General features: G+C 45.1%; 1 protein-coding gene across 10 annotated transcripts in view; it reads left to right on the plus strand.

The window, feature by feature from the left end:
• TENM4 (teneurin transmembrane protein 4) overlaps positions 1-24,179 on the plus strand; it is a 748,739-nt gene that overhangs the window by 570,577 nt on the left and 153,983 nt on the right. For all 10 annotated transcript variants that reach the window (XM_067038410.1, XM_067038412.1, XM_067038413.1 and 7 more), the window contains one exon: positions 23,134-23,235. In XM_067038410.1, the coding sequence (XP_066894511.1) occupies positions 23,134-23,235 (102 nt within the window). The remainder of the gene's footprint in view (positions 1-23,133; positions 23,236-24,179) is intronic.

The raw sequence follows: 24,179 nt of genomic DNA on the forward strand, positions 1-24,179 counted from the left end.
TGCACGAGTGCAAGGGATGGACAGTAAATTCTGAAAAAGTGAGGAAAAGCCCTATGCACTAAAGCAGGAAGACTAGGATGGTGTTTTTCACAAATATAGCTTGAGTTTTCTCAACCCTATAAACGCAAGCTATTCCTTGGAAAGCTTTCGTTTGGGAAGTTGTTTGTACCACCATTATCTCTTTCTTTTAAATGATTGAGGAGGAAAGTGAAATCTCTTGAGCTTCTCATAGGTGCCAAGTACTACAGTAAGCACAGTTTATTTACATTAACTCATTTTAATTCTCATAGCCAACTTGTGCCATCAGAGTCATTATCCCCGTTTTCCAGATGAGGGGATTGCATTCAAGGTCACACAGAATCAGAGCTAGGGTTCAAATCCTCGTATATCTGATTCATACTTATTTTGCAAGTTTCCAGCACTTTTTGACTACACTGTGCTGAGGTTTGTTTTTTTGTGTTCAATAAGTGATTAAAAACTCCTTTGATCACAATACTAGGACACAACAATATTGAAAATGAAAGACAAAAAAGACAGCGTAATAAAGAACATTGATTTCTAGTCAAAAACCAACGCTTGCTGGTTAAATATTAGATAAATTCCTTTTAAAACTAATAATAGATAAGGGTGTATCTATTAGTTAGCATTGTTTTAGAAGCTGGCTTAAGTGACATAAGGCATGAAACAGAAACAAGAGGCAAAGACAAAGCTATCATTATCTGTGAAGGATGTGTTTGCATTCCTAAAGAACACAGAAACATTAATCGAAAAACTATTTAATAGTCAATAAAACTATTTGCAACTGGGGTACAAAACAGCTTTTCAAAAGTCAATAGATTTCCCATGTACTTGCAATAACCAGTTATGAAATATAATGAAAAATGTCCCAGTCAAAAAAAAAAAACAATAAAAATTAAAATATCATCTTCATGAGAACTATGTGTGACCTATGTGACAAAAACTGCAAAATTTTATTAAGAGCTACAAAATAAGACATGAATAATTAGGAAATATAACATGTTCCGAGATGAGAAGGCAAACTACTCCAAATATGTCAATTTATCAGTTTAATGGAAATGCCAGACAGAACCCTGAAGGGAATTTGGGGGATTTGATTGAAGGGTTTAAGACTTCATCTGGAATAATAAACAGATGAAAGTATGAAAGAGATTCTAAAAAGAATAATGAAAGGGTGCTCATCTTTAGAGATTATTAACATGCCCTAATTCTATAATAAAAGAGAATAGGAATCAAGCAGATTGATGAAATAAAATCACCTAGAAATATTACCAGTTATATGTAAAATTTTTATATTTGAAAAAGGAAGAATTGCACACTAACGGAGAAGAAAAGGCTTAGTCAATAAATGTTGTTGGAATAACTTGGAAAAGCATCCGCTTCAAGCAGAGGCTACCAAGTGGTATTCAGAGGGATAGATGTGCCCAGTAGACACAGAGAAGGACTGTTAGCCTTCAGTATTGACCCAATATTTAAAAGTTGGATGATTTCCCATAAAACTATAGGTTTATGGCTTACCTTGAAAAATTAGAAGACCAAAAACTTCCTGCACAGACAAGCTACCTCCCCTCAAATACTCTGTTATTCTCCCCACTCTCCACCTCATCATCCCTTTTCTTCTACCCAGCCTGCTTTACTCCTTTAACTTACCTGCCTGGCTCCTGGAGGAATTTTGAGTTTTCACCCTCTGATTCAGACTTCACCTCACACCATATGGCAAAATAAATTCCAGATGGATTAAAGAGTAAATACTTAAAAGTCAAAGTAAAAGAGGATAAAACCCAATATTTGCAATTGCTCTGGCTTAAGAAGGACTTTTAAGCTTAAAAGTCATTGAAGAAATCACGAAGAAAAAAGCAAATGTTCACATAAAAATGTAAAACTTCCATGTCTTATAAGACTTATCAAAATAAGAAGAAAAATGGTAGACTGGGAAAATACTTGCAGTAAAAATGAGAGAGCAAGGAAAGATTAATATGTATATTATATTAAAGTGCATATGCTAGGAAAAAAATTATGATCTCATAGATATATGGCTAAAGCTCATGCAGAAAAGCTTCCAAAAGTATATAGTATACATGAAATATGTTTAACCTCATTAGTAATCTGAGAAGCACAAATTAAAATAATTGTGCATCTTTTTTTAATCTCATAAGTTAGAACCCCCCCCCATAAGCTAATACCCAACCCCACCCAAAGGGGCTACAGTGAAACTGTACCTACATATATTTCTAGCTGTATTGTAAATCAATACAGCCCTTTGGAAAAGCTTATTGGCATTTTGCATTAAATCATAAAAACGGTCATATTTTCAACTTTTGAGAGTCTTTCTTAAAGAAATAAATCAATACCTAGAAGAAGCTGCTTGCTTATTTCCGCATTGCTTACAATTGTGAAAATTCGGAAAAAAATCCAGTGTCTAATAATAAGAAAGCGTATAAGCAAATTACATAATATTCACTTAATGAATATTGTTCAGCCATTAAAAATTATCATTATCAAGAGTATGAAACATGGGGAAGTGCTTGTAATTTTCAGCCCCAGAAGCAGGACACAGAAGTTACGTTTACAGTACAAACACATCAATTAGTAACAATGCAATTTGCCTAATCCTACAGTTTAGAAGCAGAATTTGAACTTGAACTCAAGTTTTCAACTCTGAGACCACTGCTATTTCCACCTTCCCACTTCCTGATGTGGAACCAAAGTGACATTTAGAGACATTTAGAGAGTGTCCATCAGGGTGTTTGTCAGGCTGGCCATCGGTGCACTTTTTTTTTTTTTTTTTTTTTTTTTTTTTTTTTGTGGTACGCGGGCCTCTCACTGCTGTGGCCTCTCCCGTTGCGGAGCGCAGGCTCCGGACGCACAGGCTCAGCGGCCTCGGCTCACGGGCCCAGCCGCTCTGCGGTATGTGGGATCTTCCCGGACCGGGGCACGAACCCGTGTCCCCTGCATCGGCAGGCGGATTCTCAACCACTGCGCCACCAGGGAAGCCCCATCGGTGCACTTTTAAACTGAACCCAATGCAGCATTTCAAAGCACTAACCGATGGGGGCTGTGAAAGAGATCTTTGTCGGCCTTATAGCCTCTAAGACCTGGCATTTTCTAAAAGTTTCCTCCTCTCCCTGGTTGGTACAAGTGGTAAAATGGGCAAATCTAGAGCACCAGAAAAGGACCTGAGTTGAACCAAATCTGGGGCCAGCGTGATTTCTAAGTGCTGCAGGTGCTAGGCCGCACGTGTGTGTCTTAGGGTCTCTGTTACACACCTGTGTATATGTAAATATTTTCATCATTTTCTGTTTCTGCTTTTTAAAGAATACATTAAGTTAAAACCATTAACCATGAAAGCACACCATGCTTTCAGCTTTGCTTGAGCTGAAAGACAAGACCCCAGGTGATTCCCTCCATCCTGCATGCCTAGTGTTAGAGGATCCGGAGAAGGCTTAGTGGCATTTACTTCAAGAAAGAAAGTATATTCTAAGGAATCCTGAGATTTGAAACCTGGGCCCGCCATTCTGTTTGCTGCATCCTCCACACCCAAAGCAGACAAGAATTTTCTGTGTAGCAGAGTTTACCATGACAGTAATAATTCCTTACGTCGTACAGGACTTTTAGCTTACTCAGCACAATGACATACAGTTTTTCCATTCTTATTTTGATCTTTACAGCCCAGTGAGGTAGGACGGCACTCGGATTATTGTCCCTGTTTAGTAGAAGCAGCAGCTGAGTTTCAGAAGTTAAGGCTCTTTTCTGAAGACTCTTTTATTGGTCCAAGGTCACACAGCATGTTTATGCACAAGCCTGGGTTTGAATCCACTTCTCCTGTTTGACTGATCGATGCATTCATCCGTTTATCTTGGCAAGCACGTGTTGTTCATCCAGTATGTTTCTATGGTACCTTGGATATGCCCTGCACTCTGCTTGGGCAGTGGTGACCGCTGTGAACACGGCAGACAGGGAGCTGCCCTGGTGGATCTCTCAGACAGCAGGGAGGGGGATATTGATCAGTAATGGGACATGAAACGTTGTGAAGGAAAAGGGTGAGGTCATGGGGCGCACCTACCAAGGGGAGCCAACCTAACGGGGATAGGGCCAGGGAAGGCTCATTCTGAGTACATGACATCTAAGCTGAGACCTCAAAAAATCGAATAGGGAGAGTGAGGTGAGTGGCAAGTGATAAGAAGGGAGGAGGATTTAAGACAGATGCCCAAGGACCACCAGCATTGAGCAGTTGGAGGAAGAGCCAGAACAGGAGAGTGGGAATGAGTGACTACAGTGGCAGAAACATCAGAACGTGTGCTGTTTCCAAAGCTGTGGGAAGAGAGAGCTTCAAGAAAGAGGGACTTAGAAAATCGTCTCCTGCTGTTGAGAGGAACTTGTGGTTGAGTGTTAATACTTACCTCCCTCCTGGAGTCCCACCATGGCGAGAGCAGTGGCTTCAAACAGAGAAACCCTTAAGGAACAAGCCCCCAAGGACAAAAAAAAAAAAAAAAAGAAGAGACAGTAGCCATCAAGAGATATCAGCGGACTTTTGGAAAACAGAAAGCGGGTTGAGTTAGCAGCGTGGGGAAGGCTGAATACTGGGCATCTGCTGACTGAGATGTCAGTGAGGGCCCCAGATCACCTCGGGACGAGGCACCAGGCGCTACAGAGGACGAGAAGCAGCTACTTGAGCAGAAGTAGCTAGACCCTTAGGTTTCCTCCCTCATCTCACATAGTCAGTCAAAACACCAGCCAGGTGTTTACAGCCATGCACAGTCCTAAAATCATACCTCCCACCCACCTTTTCTCAGGAAGCTTCTAGAAAATGCACTCCACCAAAACAATAAAGTAAACCAAGAAGGGGGGCCCAGGAAGTAAGGGGTTCAGTGAATGAGAGCGATGTCCCACATTGATGGATGTGTAGCCGGCCTAGAACACAAACAGACCAGACCACAGCAGGGCAGAGGGCTCCACGAGGGGGATCTCCAGGCAGAAAGAAAACAGTGGACCCGACAGATTGCCCGGTGTGCTTGACCATGCAGAGCACTCTATTGCAGAGGGATTTTAGTTCCTTGCCTCATATGAGTAGAGTCATTAATAGGAGCACAGGAAATTAAAGAAGCAAGAAATGATGCTTTTGCGTTGATTGTAGTGGACAGAAGTAGGAGATAACAGCAATAGTAGATGACATTAGATATAAGTTAAAAATAGCTGTATAAGCACAGCACTTAGAAATATTGGAGTACGGGCTTCCCTGGTGGCGCAGTGGTTGAGAGTCCGCCTGCCGATGCAGGGGACACGGGTTCGTGCCCCGGTCCGGGAGGATCCTGCTGAGCCTGTGCGTCCGGAGCCTGTGCTCCGCAACGGGAGAGGCCACAACAGTGAGAGGCCCGCGTACCACAAACAAAACAAACAAACAAAAATATTGGAGTAAATTCTAGAAGAAATAGCCAAAGGAGTTGAGAGCAGCTGTCTGGGAGGTGGCATGGAGAGGTGTGAGTTGGCCAGAGGTCTTCTAGTTTTCATTTTTAAACTATGTACATGTATTACGTTGATTTAGAAAAAAATTAAATGCTACAGAGTTTAAGGTAGAAAGAACTGGTGAGTGTCCCTTGGAGGTAGCAATAGAAACATCAGTGAGACCAGCTGGGTTCATGCTACATCTCCTCACTCAGCCCATTCCACTTGGATGGCTTATTTGACAGGAAGTTCTACCTGGATGAGAATCTACCTCCAGGATTATATCCAAATAAATGTGCATTTATTTCCTTCCAGTAAGAGAGTCTATTCTTTCTAAGCCTTCATTATCCAGAGGAATCCAAGTTAAGGATGCTGTGGTGGTTGAAATGTGTAGACAATCTAGCAACCTTTCCACACAGTGTGTTGGTTGGGAAGATAAACTCTGGAGCCTGACACTGGGTTCAAATTCCTGCACCTCCTCTTATTAGCTCTGCAGCCTTAAGCAAATGTGGTCAAGACAACAAATTGGGAAATGAGAGTAACAATGGGCCCTGACTTTGTTATGGGGGGGTAGAGGTGTTATCGCATGCAGAGCAGACTCCCCCAGAAGTGCACGATGGTTACTGTTATTATTGTTCCACATTCTGCTTTCAACTTTATTGTTTTCACGAAAGTCACACAGTCGTCTAACTTTAGGTTTCACCTTTTTATGCCCAACGCTACCAATTCTGATAAAAAGCAAATCAATTTTAAAAATATATATTGGTTGCATTATTTTTAGCAAAGCACTGTGCTGCTCCCTGGGGGAGAGAAAGGCAGTGCAGTCTGGGGTCCTTGGCCTTTAAGAGCTTCTCACAGTCCTTGGCCTTTAAGAAGACTTAACCCTGGGCTTCCCTGGTGGCGCAGTGATTGAGAGTCTGCCTGCCGATGGGGGGGACGCGGGTTCGTGCCCCGGTCCAGGAGGATCCCACATGCCGTGGAGCGGCTGGGCCCGTGAGCCATGGCCGCTGAGCCTGCGCGTCCGGAAAAAGAAGACTTAACCCTGATAGCATTGAAGACAAGAGGTGGGGGTTACTGCGTAGAGCAAGGTGAATTGTCAAGGGAATTTTGAGAAAGTCAGCAGTGAGGGTCATTATTGGCTAGGGTGGACCAAGAAGGCATAGGAGGATTTGGATAGGGAGGGAGGAGCCAGGGAACCAAAATCCAGGGTGAGAAGCTACTGGAAGTGTAGGAGATGGCAGTGTGTCTTGAGAGAGACGAGTGGGGTTCCCATCTCCATTCTGTAGCCACTGAGCTGGGAGACCTTGAGAAAGGGAGTTACCCTCCCTGAGCTTGGAAGAATCAAATGAGATTCTGTGTACCCACACTCTCCTGACACACAGTGGGCTCTCATATTCTTTAGTTTGTGCTTTGAGGCTGAACCCCAAAGCAGAGGCGTGTTGACTGGCTGAGTGTCTGAATGAAGACATTTTCTGGGGGAATTCAGAGCCCTAGGCCTAGACCTGCAGTTCCAGGCAGCCTGGTTGTTGTCAGTCTCAAAAAGCTGTTCAGAGAGGAACAGTGGGCCCTTTGATCTGCCTAAAGTAAAGCTCCTTTGGGCCTGCAGCTTGGACCGTGGGGCATCTCTTTGGTCCCATGACGGGCATCCATCAGCTGACCGCCCTTCACAGCCTCAATTCCACTGCTTATCCTAAATTCCAGCCCCGCTGCTCCACCTGATTCTGAGAATACCTGCCTTTGAACATGTTCCTCTCTTTCTAAGTAATCCCAGGACCCGTCTCTACCTGCAGACTATCTGCCCAGCCCCCAGTGCTGAGCTACGGTGCCTTCACGGGGGGTCCCTGAGGTGTTGCTCTCTCCTCTGGCTTTTACACATTTATCCATTGCAGGAACTTACCCATCATCTTGTCACCTGGATCAGGCAGTGAGGACAGAGGTTGTGCCTTCATTCTATCTCACCTAACCATTTACCAAGCCTTTGCCCTTCACCAGGCCACGAAGTGGGTCCTGGGGCTACAGAGGGGCTTAGACCCCACCTCGGCCCTCCAAGCTCTAATTGCACTGGAGGAGGCGGGCGTGGAGACAGCTACCTGCAGTGCAGTTTCACCTGAGCCGTACCATAGCTTGAGCAGCGTGGGAAGGGGGGAGCAGAGAAGGGAGCAATTGAACTGGTTAATCTGGCAATTGCCACAAAGTAGGTTTTCAGTAACTAGTTGTTTGGGAGACCTAACAGTTTGGGGCTCTGCAGTCTTGGGCAAGGCATCTCAACTCTCTAAGCCTCCATTTCTTCATCTGAAAAACAGGGATGATGATACCGACGTCAATGCTGGGGTGAGAGTTAAATGAGATAATATATGCGGTTGGCATGCTTATCGCAGTACCTAACACAGTAGAACTCAACAGAGGATGGTGTGAGCGCTGTTATTAGTATTATTGTTACCTTATTGAGTGTCTGAATTTGTTTCTTTATTATTAAAAACCTGTATCTGCACTAGAAATCTAAGAAGCTTAGGTGGAAGAGTGAGAAGCCAAAGCCGTCTTTGACTCTCAGAGGATGCTTTTGAGAGTGTTCTCTGCCCGGTGTCTTTCTCTTCATTTGCTGTCCCGGCAGTTGAGTGTGAAAGTTGGGATTTCCCCAGGGTCTGGGAGGGAAGAGGGGTTCCACTAAGCCATCATGAATTAAAGATGCTCCCCCTCAACCTTCCAAACCGTCAGATGACCAGAGCAGCCATCCCCTCAGACCAGACTGCTTTGGAGAGGACATGCCCCCGCATCCTCTGGAACGCTGGCCAGCGCCAGGAGTGGAGAGCCGAGTGACAGGAGGCTCCGCAGCCTCTCAGGCTAATGCAGCCAGAGATACGGCCTCTACAGACGCAGGGCTCAGAGTCAAGGGGCCTTTTACCCCAACCCCAAGGGAAGGCAGAAGGTTCAGCAGGGGGAGTCTGTTCCCTGGGAAGGTGATGATCTGTTTTGGCTGCTTCTGCTATATCCTTTGGAAGCCTCCAGACCCAGCGAGCTCAGCATCAGCCCTCATCACCTTCAGGCTAACAGAGCCCGTGTGTGTGTGTGTGTGTGTGTGTGTCCCCGTCCATCCGTCCCCACATGCTAGGTCTTTGGCTGCTGGGCCCACGCTGTGGTTATAGCGATGGATCAGTCCCAGCCTGCAGAACTGGTTTCCTTTGTTGTGGCCGCAGGCAGGGTCCTCAGGGTGAGAAGTAACAGAGGGAAGAAGCGAGGGGTTGGCCAATATGAAGGGGGTTCACGGGAAATGTCCCCGGGTGCTTCTAGGAATGGCCAGTCCCTTACAACTCATCTTTCACAGAAAGGAGGGGTGATGTCTGTGGAATGTTCGTCCATACCTTAGAGGATTGAGCTGAAAGGAAGAGAGAATTCAGCACCCTGGTACCTCCGTGTGGACACATCCCATATGTTGTAGTGTGTCATGTAGTTAGAAGAAACATAATCTACATGGACTCAGCTGGGTCCTGATAACATAAGCCAGTCCTGTATGGAGATGATGTTGGAGCATTGGTTGCTGCTTTCCCAAGCTCTCGGGCTCCCTCTGTCCTGTTGTCATAAAGTACACACACCTTCAGCTGCAACATGCCAGGAGTCCCTGATGAAGGAGGAGTGAGCTGAGGACAGCTGGGGGGCAGCCAGGAAATACTAACCCCCTAGAAGGGCCCATGGCCCCCATCCATAGAGGTTCAGATGTTAATACTGTAACACCTACAGTTGTTATACTATAACACCTATGCCTCCTTTTCAGAAAAGGAAACTGGGGCACAGAGAGGTGAAGTGACTTGCGTATGGTCACATAGGAGGTGGCAGAGTGGGATGGGAACGCCAGGGGTCTCACTCTAAAGTCTGTGTTCGTTCTGTTACACTGCACAGCCTCTGATTTGGCCTAGCCAAAAATGGGTTTACTTTGTTTGATGTGTTTTGACTTGGTTTCGTTTCATCGCTACCACTGATGAGACATTTACCATAAGCCCCACTAATTGCTTTACATGCATTATCTCATTTACCCCCAACCCTGCTATGAGATAGGTGAGTAAGAAAACCAGGCTTCAGAGACCCTAAATGGTTTTCCCAGGGTTGCCCAGCTGGTGAGGGTCAGAACTGGAAGTCACACCCAGGTTCTGATTGCACGGCCCATGCTCAGTCATGGGTCAGGGAGCTCCAGACAAGTGAAGCCAAATTATGCCAGAGGTGACATACAGCTCTGAGGAACGGAGGGCCTGGAGACTCAGCCCGGGAGGCAGGACCCAGCTGACCACACCTGGGCGTGCTCACACTCCAGCCCAGTAGACAGGTGCAAGGAACCCAGGACCTGGGAGGAAGGCTGGCCAGCCACAGGGGTTGTGGTCTAGTGCTCCAGCATGAGGACAGCCTGGCACGTGGCCTGGCCAGCGTTTCATTGGTTAGGGAACTTGGGAGACTTCTCCACGTCAGGCCCAGACAGGGACTAACATTTATGTCATAACCTAGTATATTGGTGGCTTCAAGTCTTGCTTCTGTCAGAGAATCAGAGGTGGCCGGAAGGTTCCATAAACTTTTCGCAACAGCAACTATTTCTCAATTCCTTGCAAGATATGTAGCTTTCACTTTTGCCATTGGGCAGTTTCTGCCTACAGGCTGGGGGAGTGATAATGTCCCGGTGGCTAGGGCAGCTATAAAATGTTTAACTTGAACATATAATTATATTACCATTATCTCTAATAGGTTTTGGTGTCAAGGAGAAGTCCAACTTGGCCTCTGGCCCAAAGATATAGACCCAAGTTATTACATTGAGTGTTACCCACTAGATAAATAAGAAAGAAGTACTGTCCCAATCATCGCACGACTGACCAACATGCATGATAAGTATTGTAAAGAAAAATCCACCAGAGTCTGAGAATATATCCATCTTGTTAATCATTTTATTGTGTTATGTCCAGGTGGAAGTAATTCAAGCACATAATTCACAGACGCCATCTTGACAGCTCTTGCTGGAGAGAAGAATGGGGGCCCTGCAAAGTTTTATTACTACATGTTCCCGAAACATGTGGTTAGTGCTGTTTGGCGAGTAGAGAGCCCAATATTGTGTCTGGCTGAATGAAACAGGCCCAGAGGAAGAGATATGAAAGTGAAGCCACAGGTCTTGAAAAAAATTTGTAAAAACGAAGTTAGAAAATAAATTTTTTAAAAAGAAGAAATCAGCCAGGAAGTAGACAGTCCAGGCCCCACAGAAGGAGCCCAGCCTTAGAGTCTGAGGCTGGACACACCAGAGGACATGAAGTCAGCCGCACATGGCCCTTTGTCATTTGATACTTAGCAAGCGTTGAGTGAGCAGCTGCTCTAGACAAGGCGATGTGCCAACCACTGGGGAGACACGGACAAGGAAGGGGATGGGAAATGGATCCCTTCCTCTCAAGAAATTTGCCACCTATTAGAGAAAAGGAGCTGTGCTCATAAATAACTAGACTGCAAGGTAGACAGCAGTAGGTGATAAGCGAAGGATAGAAATAAATTGCTATTTAGATTCAGATGAGAGACTGTGAGGTCTGTCTTGCGAAGAGGAATCTGGGGAGGCTTCATGAAAGAGGTGGTATTTAAATTGGGCCTTGAAGGTTAGGTAAGACTTGGACCGGGGGAAGGGGCTGAGGGGGAGGCTTTACAGGTGAACTCATCAGCGTGGGCACAGTCAGGGAGGCTGAAAAGGGCGGGTGGGTTCAGGAGCAGGGCGGGGTAGGGAGCAATTTGGCAGCAACACAGAGAGGACATGAGGAGGACCCCTGTGGCAGAGAAGCTAGCTTGGAAAGGGAATTGGAGCATTCACCTTCTGGTTCTGAAATGTGGGCTTTCTCCCCTCCAGTGTTTCTCAGCGTTCTTGAGATGATTTTATATTATGCATAGACAGACTCTACTTCAAAAATTGGGTTTTTATTTTAGTAAACTAGAAAAAATATAATTAGGTATATCAAACTATTATTTTGAGTTTCTTTTTAAAATAAATTTGTTTAAGAAAATAAATGAGTCTAAAAATACTAAGTGACTAAGAGGACAGATGGTGTGTGGCTATGGCAACAACGTAAAGGCAGCACCCAAATAAGTGACGTCTGGAAGCGCTGCTCGGAGCTGGTGTCCTACGTTCAGATGCCTCGGGGACCCAGGCAGGTGGCAGCAGTGCAGGAAGCTGCAGGTTGGGGCTGTGGACAGCCATGGTATCTGGGCCTCTCCTAAATGAGAAGAGATTGCTGCCATGCCGGATCTTCTGATTTTTCAAGAAAAGCCACCATTCAGATTTTTCTATGAACTCTCCTTTTTGAAAAATTCTGGCAACTAATTCAAATTTTTTTAAAACACTTTGCAAACAAAAATGTCCATAGGCCTCCGGTTTGTGATATCAACTCTAGATGTTAAGGAACAGTGGCCTTGTTGGTGGCTCGAAGAGACTCAATTTCAGGATGACAGCTCTGGCCTCCAGGTGCAGGACAGACTGACAGAGACAAGGCTGGAAACAGAAGTCCGGTTGGAGGGCTGAGGCAGTGGTTCAGGCCAGAGGTGATGCCGACCAGACATTGCCATTTTCCAAGCCAAGACCAGGCCACCATGGGCCTTTTTAATCTGCAGGTGTCTAGGTCATCTTTACATCATCTATCTGTGCATTTTCAGACATGACATGTGAGGGGGATTGAGGGATTGGTTTTCTATGTGCTTTGTAAGCAGCGTCAAGCTTGGTGACAAGCCTGGATAAAAGATTGGAGAATAATTAGCAGCCCCCCCACAACCTCCTCAGAACCTTTTTCTGTTCCTGCATTGTCTGTCATCACAGAATAATTCAACACAAAGTGATGCTAGTTAGATGAAACTCTCTAGCCAGCAGCCAAGTTGATCTTTTAAAAAACTGAAAAAAAAAACCACCAAAAAACCCCAAAACTGATTTCTTAAATAATTTGTTCCAAAGACAGACTTGACGTGAGGTTGGCATAATAGCAGGTCACTTCGTGGGAGCAGCAAAGATGATTACTCTGGATCTGGCTCTCACCCGACCCCCATCTTGCCCAGGACTGCTTTGCATTTCAAATAGCTGCCTATTCTTTAAGAGCTATTCAAGCACTCCCTCCTGGAGGATCAAACCCTTCTCTTTGGAAGTGGTCCATGAATTCTTTTGCATTCTTGCATAGTTTAGATCTTTCAGTCCCCTCTGGCTTGTTTTTATAAACCTGTGTGCAAAAATCTCAGCCTTTCTTCCAGACCGGTGGTTCTCAAGGTGGTACCCAGACCAAGGGCATGAACATCACCTGGGACCCAGACCTATTAAATCGGAAACTCTGGGGGTAGGGCACAGCAATCCATGTTTTAACAAGCCCCTCAGGGGACTGACACAGGATAAAGTTTGGGAAAAACTATGCTAAGGACAGGAGCAAGCAACATTTCCTGAGCAGCTATCATGTACCAGGTGTGTGTTTATACACACACACACACACACAGTGGTTTTATTTAATCTGTATAAACGATTTTTTCATTCCACAGATGAGTAAACGGAGACTCAGATAGTGACTTTCTCTAAGTCTCACCCTTAGAAGTAACAGAGTTGACATTTAGTCCCAGATCTGCCTGACTCCAAAGGCTCCTTGAGAACAAGGACCACACTTCAGGTCCTCCTGATGGCATCAGCACAGTGGAACTAACAGAGACTTGTTTGAATGAATTATCAGTGAACAAATGATGGAACAATATCATTGCCCAAGTATGATACAATGTGAGGGGCAAGAGACACATTTTGATATTTGAATGCTGACAGGTATGTTTTAAAACCAGAATTTCAATGAACAAAACCAGATTAGGTACCATTTGGAATTTCCTGGCCCTGGCAGCATCCTTTGTGTCGTCCTCACTCTGTAACTGGAGGCAAAAGGAATGGGATCGGCATGTTTTCTTATTGGATTGGCAGTAGTGGTGTAGTCAAGGAATCCCTCAATTAGGTGGGAGGAGAAATATAGATTTTAATACTAGCCCTGTCACTTGTTAGCTGCATGAACTTGAGCGAGTTCTCTGTGCCTTCGTGTTCCCACCTATAAAATGGGGAATAATAAAAAGCACCTTCCCTTCCTGCATACAGAGCTATTGTAAGGATCAAATACAACGGTATGCAACTGTATGCAGAAAAGCTTTAAAAACATCATGTCCTGCACTTACCAGTTACCATCAAAGCCTGATAACTATCAGGTAGAGCTGATAAGGTTCAAGGCAAATGGATGTGTCAGGGTACTTTCAGTTGCCAGAAGCAAAAACACACTCAGCCCATCTCAAGGAAAGGCAGGTGTGGTGGTGAAGTAGTTTCAAAAAGGTTCACAGGGCTTGGGACTAAAATACGCACTGAGAAGCCTCTGGGAGCCCAGTCTGCTCCCCAGTCCCCGTCATCCTTCTCATGGGCGGTGTGACCTCATGCCTCTCTCTGAGCTGCCATTCCACTTACCTCTCCCAGCCAATACGCTGGCTTCCTCTGCTCACTCAGGACTGCTTCCTCTGAACGTGGGCTCCTACCTGGCCAGAAGAACCTCCCCAGCCCCTCTCTTTCCATCATGTCTCTTGGCTTCCACTCTTTTGACTGGCTGTCGCATTCCCTGGGCACATTTGATTTCAAATACTAGAGTGGGACTCTGATTGGCCCAGAGCCTCTGTGCACCAGGCCACGTCATAGAGTGCTGGGCAGCCTATGAAATGACTCTCCTGGGGTCCCAGTCCAATCAGCTGTGGCCAGTCATCTGGTCTACCTGTGCCTACTGCTTAGGCAGGAACTGCGGGCAGGGCATCGCTCCTCAAAAGGAGCTGTGGGTGAAGGATGGATACATCTATAAAGGAAGGAAAAGTGTATCCAAGCATGAGAGCATGTACGTCTCCTTGGAAGGCCCTTGTGCTCTTGAACAGCATGGCACTGGGCAGTCTCAGCACCACTTGCCGTGTGTCTCAGTGGCCTCCCTGGCATATGCTCACGGAGCATGGCCACAGACTACCCATGTGCAGAGTTCTCTGGGAAAGACAGCAGAGCCCACTGTGGGGACTCCGGCATCTGTGAAAGCTGCTGCCAACAGCCCCGGGGAGAGAGGTAGGAGCTCTTAGCCAGAAGCAGCCAGTGAGGCACCTGTTCTGTATTCCTATCCCTGTGCCCTTGGCCTCAGTGACTCGCTGGAGGCCCCTCTCACACAGTAGATTATAATGTGAGGCCAGTTATCTGAGGACACAGAGGTTTAAAAAGTTGGAGTCTGCCCTTAAAGGAGCAAACATCCTTTCTCTCCCTCAGGCCATAAACATCATGATGATTTATTTACTCATCTCTTTCATGTTAGTATAGTTTTCTAAGTAGTGACAATTTGATCTGATTCATTAGATCACAGGATCTTAGACCTGAAAGATCATCCAAGTCGTCCACTGCACAGAGAAATTTCCTGAGCCAGAGGAGATGCTCAATAAATTTTTGCTGAATAAATTTAATGAATTTTGTACACGAATAGAAAGTTCCTCAGAGAAAAAGGGGGCATAGCTAAGGTTGCCTCAGAAGGTAGTGGCAGGAGTAGGATGAGAACCCAAGTTTCTTATTCTTTTTTTATTACTGAATTATAGTTGATTTACAGTGTTGTGTTAGTTTCCAGTGTACAGCAAAGCGATTCAGTTATACATATATACGTGTGTGTATATACATGTATATATATTATTTTTCAGATTATTTTCCATTATAGTTTATTACAAAATACTGAATGTAGTTCCCTGTGCTATACAGTAGGTCCTTATTGTTTATCTATTTTATATATAGTAGTTTGTATCTGCTAATCTCAAACTCGTAATTTATCCCTCCTCCCCCTTCCCTTTGGTAACCAGTAATTCGTTTTCTATGTCTGTGAGTCTATTTCTTTTTAAAAAAATGTTTATTGGAGTATAGTTGATTTACAGGGTTGTGTTAGTTTCTGCTGTACAGCAAAGTAAATCAGTTATACACATACATATATCTACTCTTTTTTAGATTCTTTTCCCATATAGGTCATTACAGAGTATTGGGAAGAGTTCCCTGTGCTATACATTAGGTCCTTATTACTTATCTATTTTATATATAGTAGTGTGTATATGTCAATCCCAATCTCCCAATTTATTCCTCCCCCCTTTCCCCCCTGGTAACCATAAGTTTGTTTTCTACATCTGTGACTATTTCTGTTTTGTAAATAAGTTCATTTGTACCAATTTTTTAGATTCCACATGTAAGCAATATCATATGATATTATATTTGTCTTTCTCTGTCTGACTTACTTCACTCAGTATGACAATCTCTAGGTCCATCCATGTCCATCCAAATGGCATTATTTCATTCTTTTTTATGGCTAAGTAATATTCCATTGTATATATGTACCACATCTTTATCCATTCCTCTGTCAATGGACATTTAGGTTGCTTCCATGTATGAATCTATTTCTGTTTTGTAAGTAAAGAACACTCGTTTCTTGATCCAGTCTAGTGCTATGAGTCACCGTGACTCATAACACTATGAGATTTCAGATTTGGAAAATGCTATACTGTCTATCTTTAATCTCCCTGCAATATCCCAGTCATTAATTTGCCCTCTCCTGCAGTACATCAGTGACTGAAAATATATGACCTTATAGCTCACATAGCCTGTTCATTTGGCCATTCAACTAACAAACATTCATTTAAGACCTGCTTTGAGTCAAGGATGACTGTTTACTAGAGATTCAGAGATGAATAACACATTTCCTGCCCTCATGAAGTTTACAATATTTGGGTAGATACATATACGTCAACAGAAGATAACCCAACATAGTAAGTGGTATTCTTCTCTTACAAAATTCTTTATTCTTTCAAACCAACTCCATTGCCCAAGGACTATAGTCCTTACTCACTGGACCTAAGTCAAGTTATTAGGGCCACAAAACAAAAGTCTAATCCTTATTTCCCATAATAGCCCTTTAGTTATTTTTAAGCAGGGTTCATACTCCCTTAGTAAGCTAAATTCCCAATTCTCTCAAGAATTCTGTATTTGCAATGTGATTTCAAGTTCTCTTAACCATCCAGTTGCTCTTCGATGAACATGCTCCAGTTTATCTTATTGGGCTCTTAAATGTGCCTCCCAGATGTGAACAGCTGAGCTCCAAATACGGTCTGAGAGTGCAATGCAAAGTTGAACTTCCTATCACTCCCTGCATTCTTCTAGACATTGCACATCTAAAACTATAGGAGAAGGAAATAACAGCTCTGTTGGCCACCAGCTGTTCTCTTGAGTCTGTCTGACTGTTGTGCCATGCTCATGACCCTGACGCCTTTCCTCCATTTCCCCCTTGCACTCCTGCTCAGCTTCTCAATACAACAAACATTACTGAGGACTTGCTTTGTGTGTCACACTCACCAGCCTCTTTGGAGAACCAGACATAATGCATGTCTTCAAGGAGCTCAGAGTCTCATTGGTGAAATTTGGTTTGCCCCCAAAGAAACAATTAACAAAGGACCAAGACTGAATATAATCAAGGGAACAATCTTTTTCTTAGATCCCTCCTTGGAGCTGCTCTTAATGGTGGTTGGTAGACTTCTGGGTAGGACTGAAAAGAGATTCTCCCAGTTCAAATGCCAGTGCAGAGCTAGCTTCAAGCCCAGGCTGTCAGAGGCTTTGTCAGATTTTTGTCATTGCATTGACCTAGACTGTTGCAGACTGAAGGCCTTTGAATTCCATCATCTGCAAAGAACGCTGGGGCACCTACAGACTGACGCCTCATAGGCCGCGGAACAGCATTCTAGCACCTGCACCTGCCCAGTGCCAATCTGGAGTGCACGGGGGGAAAAGTTCATTCAGATGTTGGCATGAGCTGGCCTGTGTTTGGGCTTCTGGGAGATAACAGGTTTAATTTGCTTTTACAGTGCTATTCCCCAGGAGGAAATTTACCCAAATACCCTGCCTTCATCACATTCAGCACATTGCTTGTTTGCTTTCCTGTTTTTACTGTGGAGTTTCTGTGTGTTTCACGTGTGTATGTGTGTTTACCCCCAATAACCCATATTGCCTTGTTTGGATTCATTAGACCAAGTTAGTGTGTTGTTTTGGTCCACAAACGGAAAGCATGTGTGACCTTCCTTAAAACCAAAATACCAACTCTGCAAAGTCCTGGGCAAACCTCTTTACATGCACAGCGTAGCACTATTTGCCTTCAAAATAACCCTCTGAGGTGGGTGGTATTATTAACCCCATTTCACAGATGAAGAAACTGATGTTTAGAGACTCCTTGTCCATAGGGCTCATAGCTAGTATGGGACTGGATGGCATATTTTGGTCCAGGCCATATACCACAAACTTTGGCTTCAGATAGAACTTGGTTCACTTAACCAGATTCACCCTTACAGCTGTGTGACCTTGACAAAGTGACTTCAGCTCTCAGTCTCCATCTGAGACTGTGAAAGGGTGGCAAAAGTACCTAATTCTCATAATTATAAGGAATACATTAGAATACACGATAGACCTTTCAGAGTCCCATTTGAGGGAATGAAAAGGTCTCTGTTAGAGTAACTGTAGAATTAACACCCAGCCGTGCTGTCTAGTTTGTTTCCCTCTCTTCTTTTGGTTGTCAACAACAAACCCAGCCCCAGCTTCAGGATCAAAGGGGATGTAATCCATGTAACCTAGAGTATAAATTTCACCAGCTGTAGACAAAACGATGTATCCAATCATCCAATTGGCTGTTCTGGAGTCCATGTTCCTTCCTTCTTGCCTGAAGCATTAGCATCCATCCTCCTGAAGAGAAGCCAAAAAGAGGCATCAAAGAGTGCATCTCTCTTGGGCAATAGGTAGACCTTGGCTCTTGAAACAAGTGCCTCCAAAGAGTTGCCAACATCCACTTTTACAGCTTAAGGAGAGACAAGAGAAGCAGAGGAAGGAGCTGTAGGTAGCAAGCGCGGGCTTCTATTAGCTGGGACACATCACAGGCAAGCAATACGTGGAGGAGGTGCTGGGTGAGGCTGGGGGATACGTGCTGGGTGAGCAGAAAAGAGAGACAAGGATGGCTAGTGGGCTCTGACCTCACTCACAACTGGTTCCTTCTGTCTTTGGTGCTGGAATTCAACCTCAGGCTCAATCACTGCAAAGGTCTGCCTGCTCGGGGCAGGGCATGAAGTAGGGGGGTGTGTCTACACCACAGTGAGCTAGTAAAGGAGAAAAGCCTCCTCTCCCCTTCTCGTATAACTGCCCCTGTGAAACTGGAGTCCAGTAGGCAATTACACTGCCCAGTAGTCCTCCTCCAGGCAGGATTTCCCTCTGTGGCCTCTCCTTGTTTCCTGCAAAAATGAGGCTCCGGGATTTCAAGTAAGAAAAGCAGAATGTGGCAGACGAAGGCAGGCTTTCCCAGGCATCAGCCCTAGACTCAGGAGGACATACTTACCAACTGTGACCATCTTTCACCTTGACATGGCGATGCTAATGATTTGTCTCTGGAAAAGCGTGGTGAGCAGACAAAATGAGGCACTGCTGTGGTTTCACCAAAGGCCTCTATAGTTTCCCATCTCCCATGTTTTCTCCGGGAAGGAGCATCGTTGTCTCTTCTTCCTTCTGCAGATGCCCCTTTGTATTTCAAGCAATATTTTGGTCAACATACAGAGAATACGCCCACTCAGAACACATGTCCAGAGACTGAGCTCAGGAAACATTTAAATTCTGCATTCCAATATTGATGGAAGGAGAAACAAGTTCCTGAAAATCAAATTTCCTAGCAGAACACACTGTTATGATAGAAAAGCAAAAACCGGGGGGAAAGGCTCCTGTTTTCTACCATACCATACACCCAATTATGAAAATCAGTTACTTACAGGCAGCTGAATTTTTCATTCAGATCTGAGCAGATCTAAGGTACACCTTGTACTACATGAAGGCAGCTGCAGTATGAACATGAGGAAAGCAGGAAGGAACTATAGGGGGAAGAAACTCACCAGACACTAATTGAAAACATAACATGCTTATGCAATAAAGTTCACACTTCTCCCAAGCTAGTGAGTGTCCCTTCTGTACTAGCATTTAGCATAGAGATATCTGGTCAATGGAGACTCATTATTTGTAGGATTCCAAGTGGACCCCAAGTAGTTGAAATCCTTCCAAGTGGAAGAAAAACTATATACAAAAACATTTCATCAAAAAGAAATATTCTCCAAATGTCTCTACTTCCATGTTGCTGTCGTAAAATTATTCCATATCTCCTAAAACTTCTGCCTTCTGACACCAACAGCCTGGGGCAAGTTTTGTAGCAAACAGGCTTCTATTCTGTCAGGTTCAGCAACCAACATGATACTCAGTCACAGAAAGTATACTTGCCTTACTTTTTCACTAGGAAGACTTTTTGAATTAACAGGTTTGTGTCTTACAGACTTCATAAATCAAAATCTAGAAAGTGTGTGACACTTATCTGCAACTGATCCTATTAAAAACACAGCTGGAAATTATGGTACTTGTATGAGGAGACTTTTTTTTTTTTTTTTCCTTCAGTACGCGGGCCTCTCACTGTTGTGGCCTCTCCCGTCACGGAGCACAGGCTCCAGATGCGCAGGCTCAGAGGCCATGGCTCACGGGCCCAGCTGCTCCGCGGCATGTGGGATCTTCCCGGACCGGGGCACGAACCCGCGTCCCCTGCATCGGCAGGCGGATTCTCAACCACTGCGCCACCAGAGAAGCCCGAGGAGACATATTTTATACCACTGGGTTTGAGAAGGCCTAGACCATAGAATTTTAGATCTGGGAGGGATCTCTGAGAACATCTAGCCAAATTCTTTCAGGGACAGTAGCAGACGTTTACTGAGACCCTTCTTTGGATACCAGGGCAAATGTGTAAGTGAATATACTTGGTTTCTGTCCTCAAGGATGTCCTGTCCTCACAGTCAACAGTGTTGCCTATCTGGTGCTTTAATAGGGGTGACAGAAAAAGTCCCAGGAGTATCTTAGCCTGTTTAAGAAATGAGGAAGTCTTGGCAGAGGAGGTGACATTTGAGGAAACAGGTGCAGGTAGATCGAGTGCTGTGGCCAAGGTCCCAGAGCCCTTCAGTAGCAGAACAAGAGCTGGAAGCAGGCCTTCTGCCTCTCTGTCCTGTACTCCTTCTGTAAGACTGCAGGTAGAACCCACCCTCCATTTGTACCATTAGCCAGTAGCCCAAAGAGAAAATAATCTTGCCTTAAACTTTACTCAAAATTCTTATTTTTAAAAGAATATTCAAAAGGAAACGTCCTAAGTTATTCTCTATAAAAACAGTGTTTCGAAAACCACTCCTAACATAGAGGCTTTAGGGACTTAAAGGCATATGGATTCTTCCAGGCAAAGCCAATGGAGAGCAGAGATGCTCAGCGCCCTGGCTCATGAGCCTCGCTCTACCAGGTCCCAGACAGCTTCAGACTCCCTGAAATGAGAACACAGGCTAGACTAGGCCCTCTTGTTCTTAACTCTGTGTTAGTGTCGTATGCTGCTCAGGTTAGCAGAGGGACAGGGAGCAAGGGAAATTTTCCACCCGCTCACAGAACGAAGCATACATTTGAGCCCTTTTCCCGAATGTTTTCAGTCTTTTCCAAGTTGATAACAGCAGACAACTGGGAAAAGACCTTTTTAGGAAATGTACCATGCTGTGAGCACATCAAAATCCCCCCACCTTTCCCCCATCTATCCATACTCAAGCCATTTTTCAAGCTCACCTCCTCCAGGAAGCCTTCCCTCTGCTAATTTTAGCCCATATCAGCTGCCATTGCATTGCCCCTAAGTGATTTCCTGGATTTAAGGGCTTGATGCCCTGTCAGGACACCTTTTCTGCAAGATGCTCATAGAATTTTAGAATAGCAAGCAGTCCTGGGAATCATCTCTGCTATCACCTTCATTTCACGTATGAGGAAGGTGAGACCCAGAGAGGGGAAGGAAGTTGCTTTAGGTCACCCAGCATGATTCTAGAAGAATGGGCCCCAGAACCAGGTCTCCTTACCTCTAGGCAGAGCTTCCACACCCCGTGCTGCTGCCTGGGTGACAGCTGTTATCCCAGTCTCCCAGTTAAGCCACAACTTTCCTGTAGGTAAGACTCATGTCTCATATGGTGACATCTCATTTAACAGAGGTCTTAGTCTTGGCTTCATGACTTACACTTGGGAGCTAAGACAACAGGTTGAATCTTTAGCTCTGCCCCACCACACTGACCTTTTCTCTGCTTTAACTTGACTCTGCTGAGTCTCTCAGAGACCTTGGGTGAGTCACTGCCCTCCCTATGGGTCTCAGTTTCCTTCTCAATTAAATGAGATTATTAGACTAGGTGATCTCTTCAGTCCCTTCAAGCTCTGAAAGTCCTAGAATTCGCTACCTTCCAACTGGTCCTTTGCTGTCTTCAGGACTGACCTCACTGGCCCACACATCTGCCTTGTTCATCCCTGGCTTCTGCTGAAGAGTAAGTTCCTTTAAGGCCTAGATAGCATAGCATCATTGAAGAAGACCAAGGTTGGAGTCCAAAGGCCTGGGTTCAGATGTGGCGTCCATGACTTAGTATCTCCAGGGCCTTCAGCAAGTCACTTCATCTCTCTATCAGCCTCCTCATTTTGTCGTTTCTTTGTTGTTTGTAAAATAGGAATATTGATACATACTTGAAGATTTCGTGACAGTGAACTGAAATAACCTTTGTGGAAATACATGGCGCAAAGAAGGCATTCAGGATGTAGTGGCTTCTTCTTTATTCCATGTCCAGCATTATTGAGAAACGAGCTGTTCCAAATAAAGACTTCCTAGATAACAGGTTTACTAACTGGAGCTACAAAACATTGATTAATTTTTTACGAAAATCTTTCTGAAATGAATTCTATATTTCCTTGGCATGTCACATAGGCGATACCGAATGTACAATATTGGGAAAAATTAGAGAAAGTAGCGTCCCTGCAGAAGGTGGACACTGATTGCTGATGCTGGGGGTGCGGGTACGGCAAAGGGAATGTGAAGGAAAATTCACGCATTTTGAAAGAGCTTGGATTTTTTCATTTTGGCAAATGGGGGGGCCATTGAAGGGTTTTAAGTAAGAGAATGACAGGATCAGATTGTTTCAGAGAGGTGGCTCAGGCTGCTGGGTGGTGAATGAATCAGGGGGAGAGGGGGAGAGGACTCTGAGAGGCCGGCCATGAGGCCATTGTGTGAGCCCCGGTGAGAGATGCTGGGGCCTGGACTGATAGATGGAGAATCAGAAGTGGGAAGAGACAGATTTGCAAATCCCCAGTAGCTCTGTGAAAAAATAAATTCATGGAGCATCAGCCCATTATGAGAAAAATGTAAAACATAGAAGATTGTCAAGAAGACCACAAGAATCACCCCATAACCCAGCCTCCAAAGATAACCACTAATGGATTAAACTATTTTCTCCCAATGTTTGTGCCAAAAAATGTCTACTGCATTTGTAGATACAAAGTTGATTTATAAAAAATTGGTTTAGGCACACATTTTCCCAAACATGCCTCTTAACGTCAGTTGAGATGTACCTCAGTAAGAGTAAATATATCATTTTTAACTTTATTGATTCCTTTCACTGACTGGGCCAGAAGCACTCAAATGTGTGGGTCCTAGTTAACCTGAGGCTGGATCCCCAGGCCCTCTGTTTGGGTAAAGAAGCTTCCGTTTGCAACTCTGTTTCTCTTTTCTCCCGCAGAATCTGTGGATAACTGCCCCAGCAACTGCTATGGCAATGGCGACTGCATCTCTGGGACCTGCCACTGCTTTCTGGGCTTCCTGGGCCCTGACTGCGGTCGAGGTGAGAACCCCGCTTGTGAGCTTACAAGGTCCACCCTGCGGCCCTGTGGGCAGTTCAGGTCCCACTTCTCCGGGCAAGTGCAGAAATCCAGGCCAGCTCCTGCCTCCTGTGAGAAGGGCTCCCAAGAACCAGTCCTCTGAAGCCCTGAGAGGGAGGTCCGCAGGCAGAGCCCTGGCTGACCTAGCCGTGTTATCCATGGGTGCATGACTGGGGAGGTCAGGAAGGAAGGACAGCCACAGGGAGCCCCATGTCCATTGTGGGAGCAGGAGGAGTGGCCATGGGGGTTCTTTTAAAAAGTAGATTTCCCCTTAGGGGACTGATCAGCCTTTGCCAAGCATCTTTGACGTCTGTCTTCAGCGAGCGTGGTTTGTCTCTGACCTCGTGGAAGGGCCTGAGTTGCTGCTCCAGTTGCTACCATCTAACAGTGCAGGCAGAGTCTTGGCTGAGGCCACCAAGGGGAGGGACTGGGAGGTGAGGCTGCTCTTCTCCACGCAGGACACTAATGTTGCCTCCTGTTTGGGCACGTACGATGCTAATGATAACCATTACAGGGAGAGTGTAAAGGCTGCCCGTGATCTGCCTGTGCATTTGGCCTTCATTTCTGTCCTGGAAGAATTGACAAGGAAAATGCCAAAGCATATCTGTACTCCTGAGAACTGGGCACTCCTCTTGGAGAAACTAAAATGGCCCTTTCCTTTGGTTTCATCACCTCTTCGCTCATCCAACAGGCATTTGCTTAGTGCCGTTTAGGGCTTGGTCCTGTGCCGGACACTGAGGTTACAACGCTGAGCAAGACCCAAGCCCAGGACCTCTCAGTCTGGGAGACAGACCGGGAAATAGACGATGACAAAGCAATCAATGATAAGTGAAGCACACCTAGAGCAAGGTTAGATGCAGGGAACGTCTTATCAGCATGAAAGGGTCTTTGCTTGGATGGAATGAGG

The sequence above is a fragment of the Kogia breviceps genome, chromosome 7 (genome assembly GCF_026419965.1).
Source record: "Kogia breviceps isolate mKogBre1 chromosome 7, mKogBre1 haplotype 1, whole genome shotgun sequence".
Lineage (NCBI taxonomy): Eukaryota > Metazoa > Chordata > Mammalia > Artiodactyla > Physeteridae > Kogia > Kogia breviceps.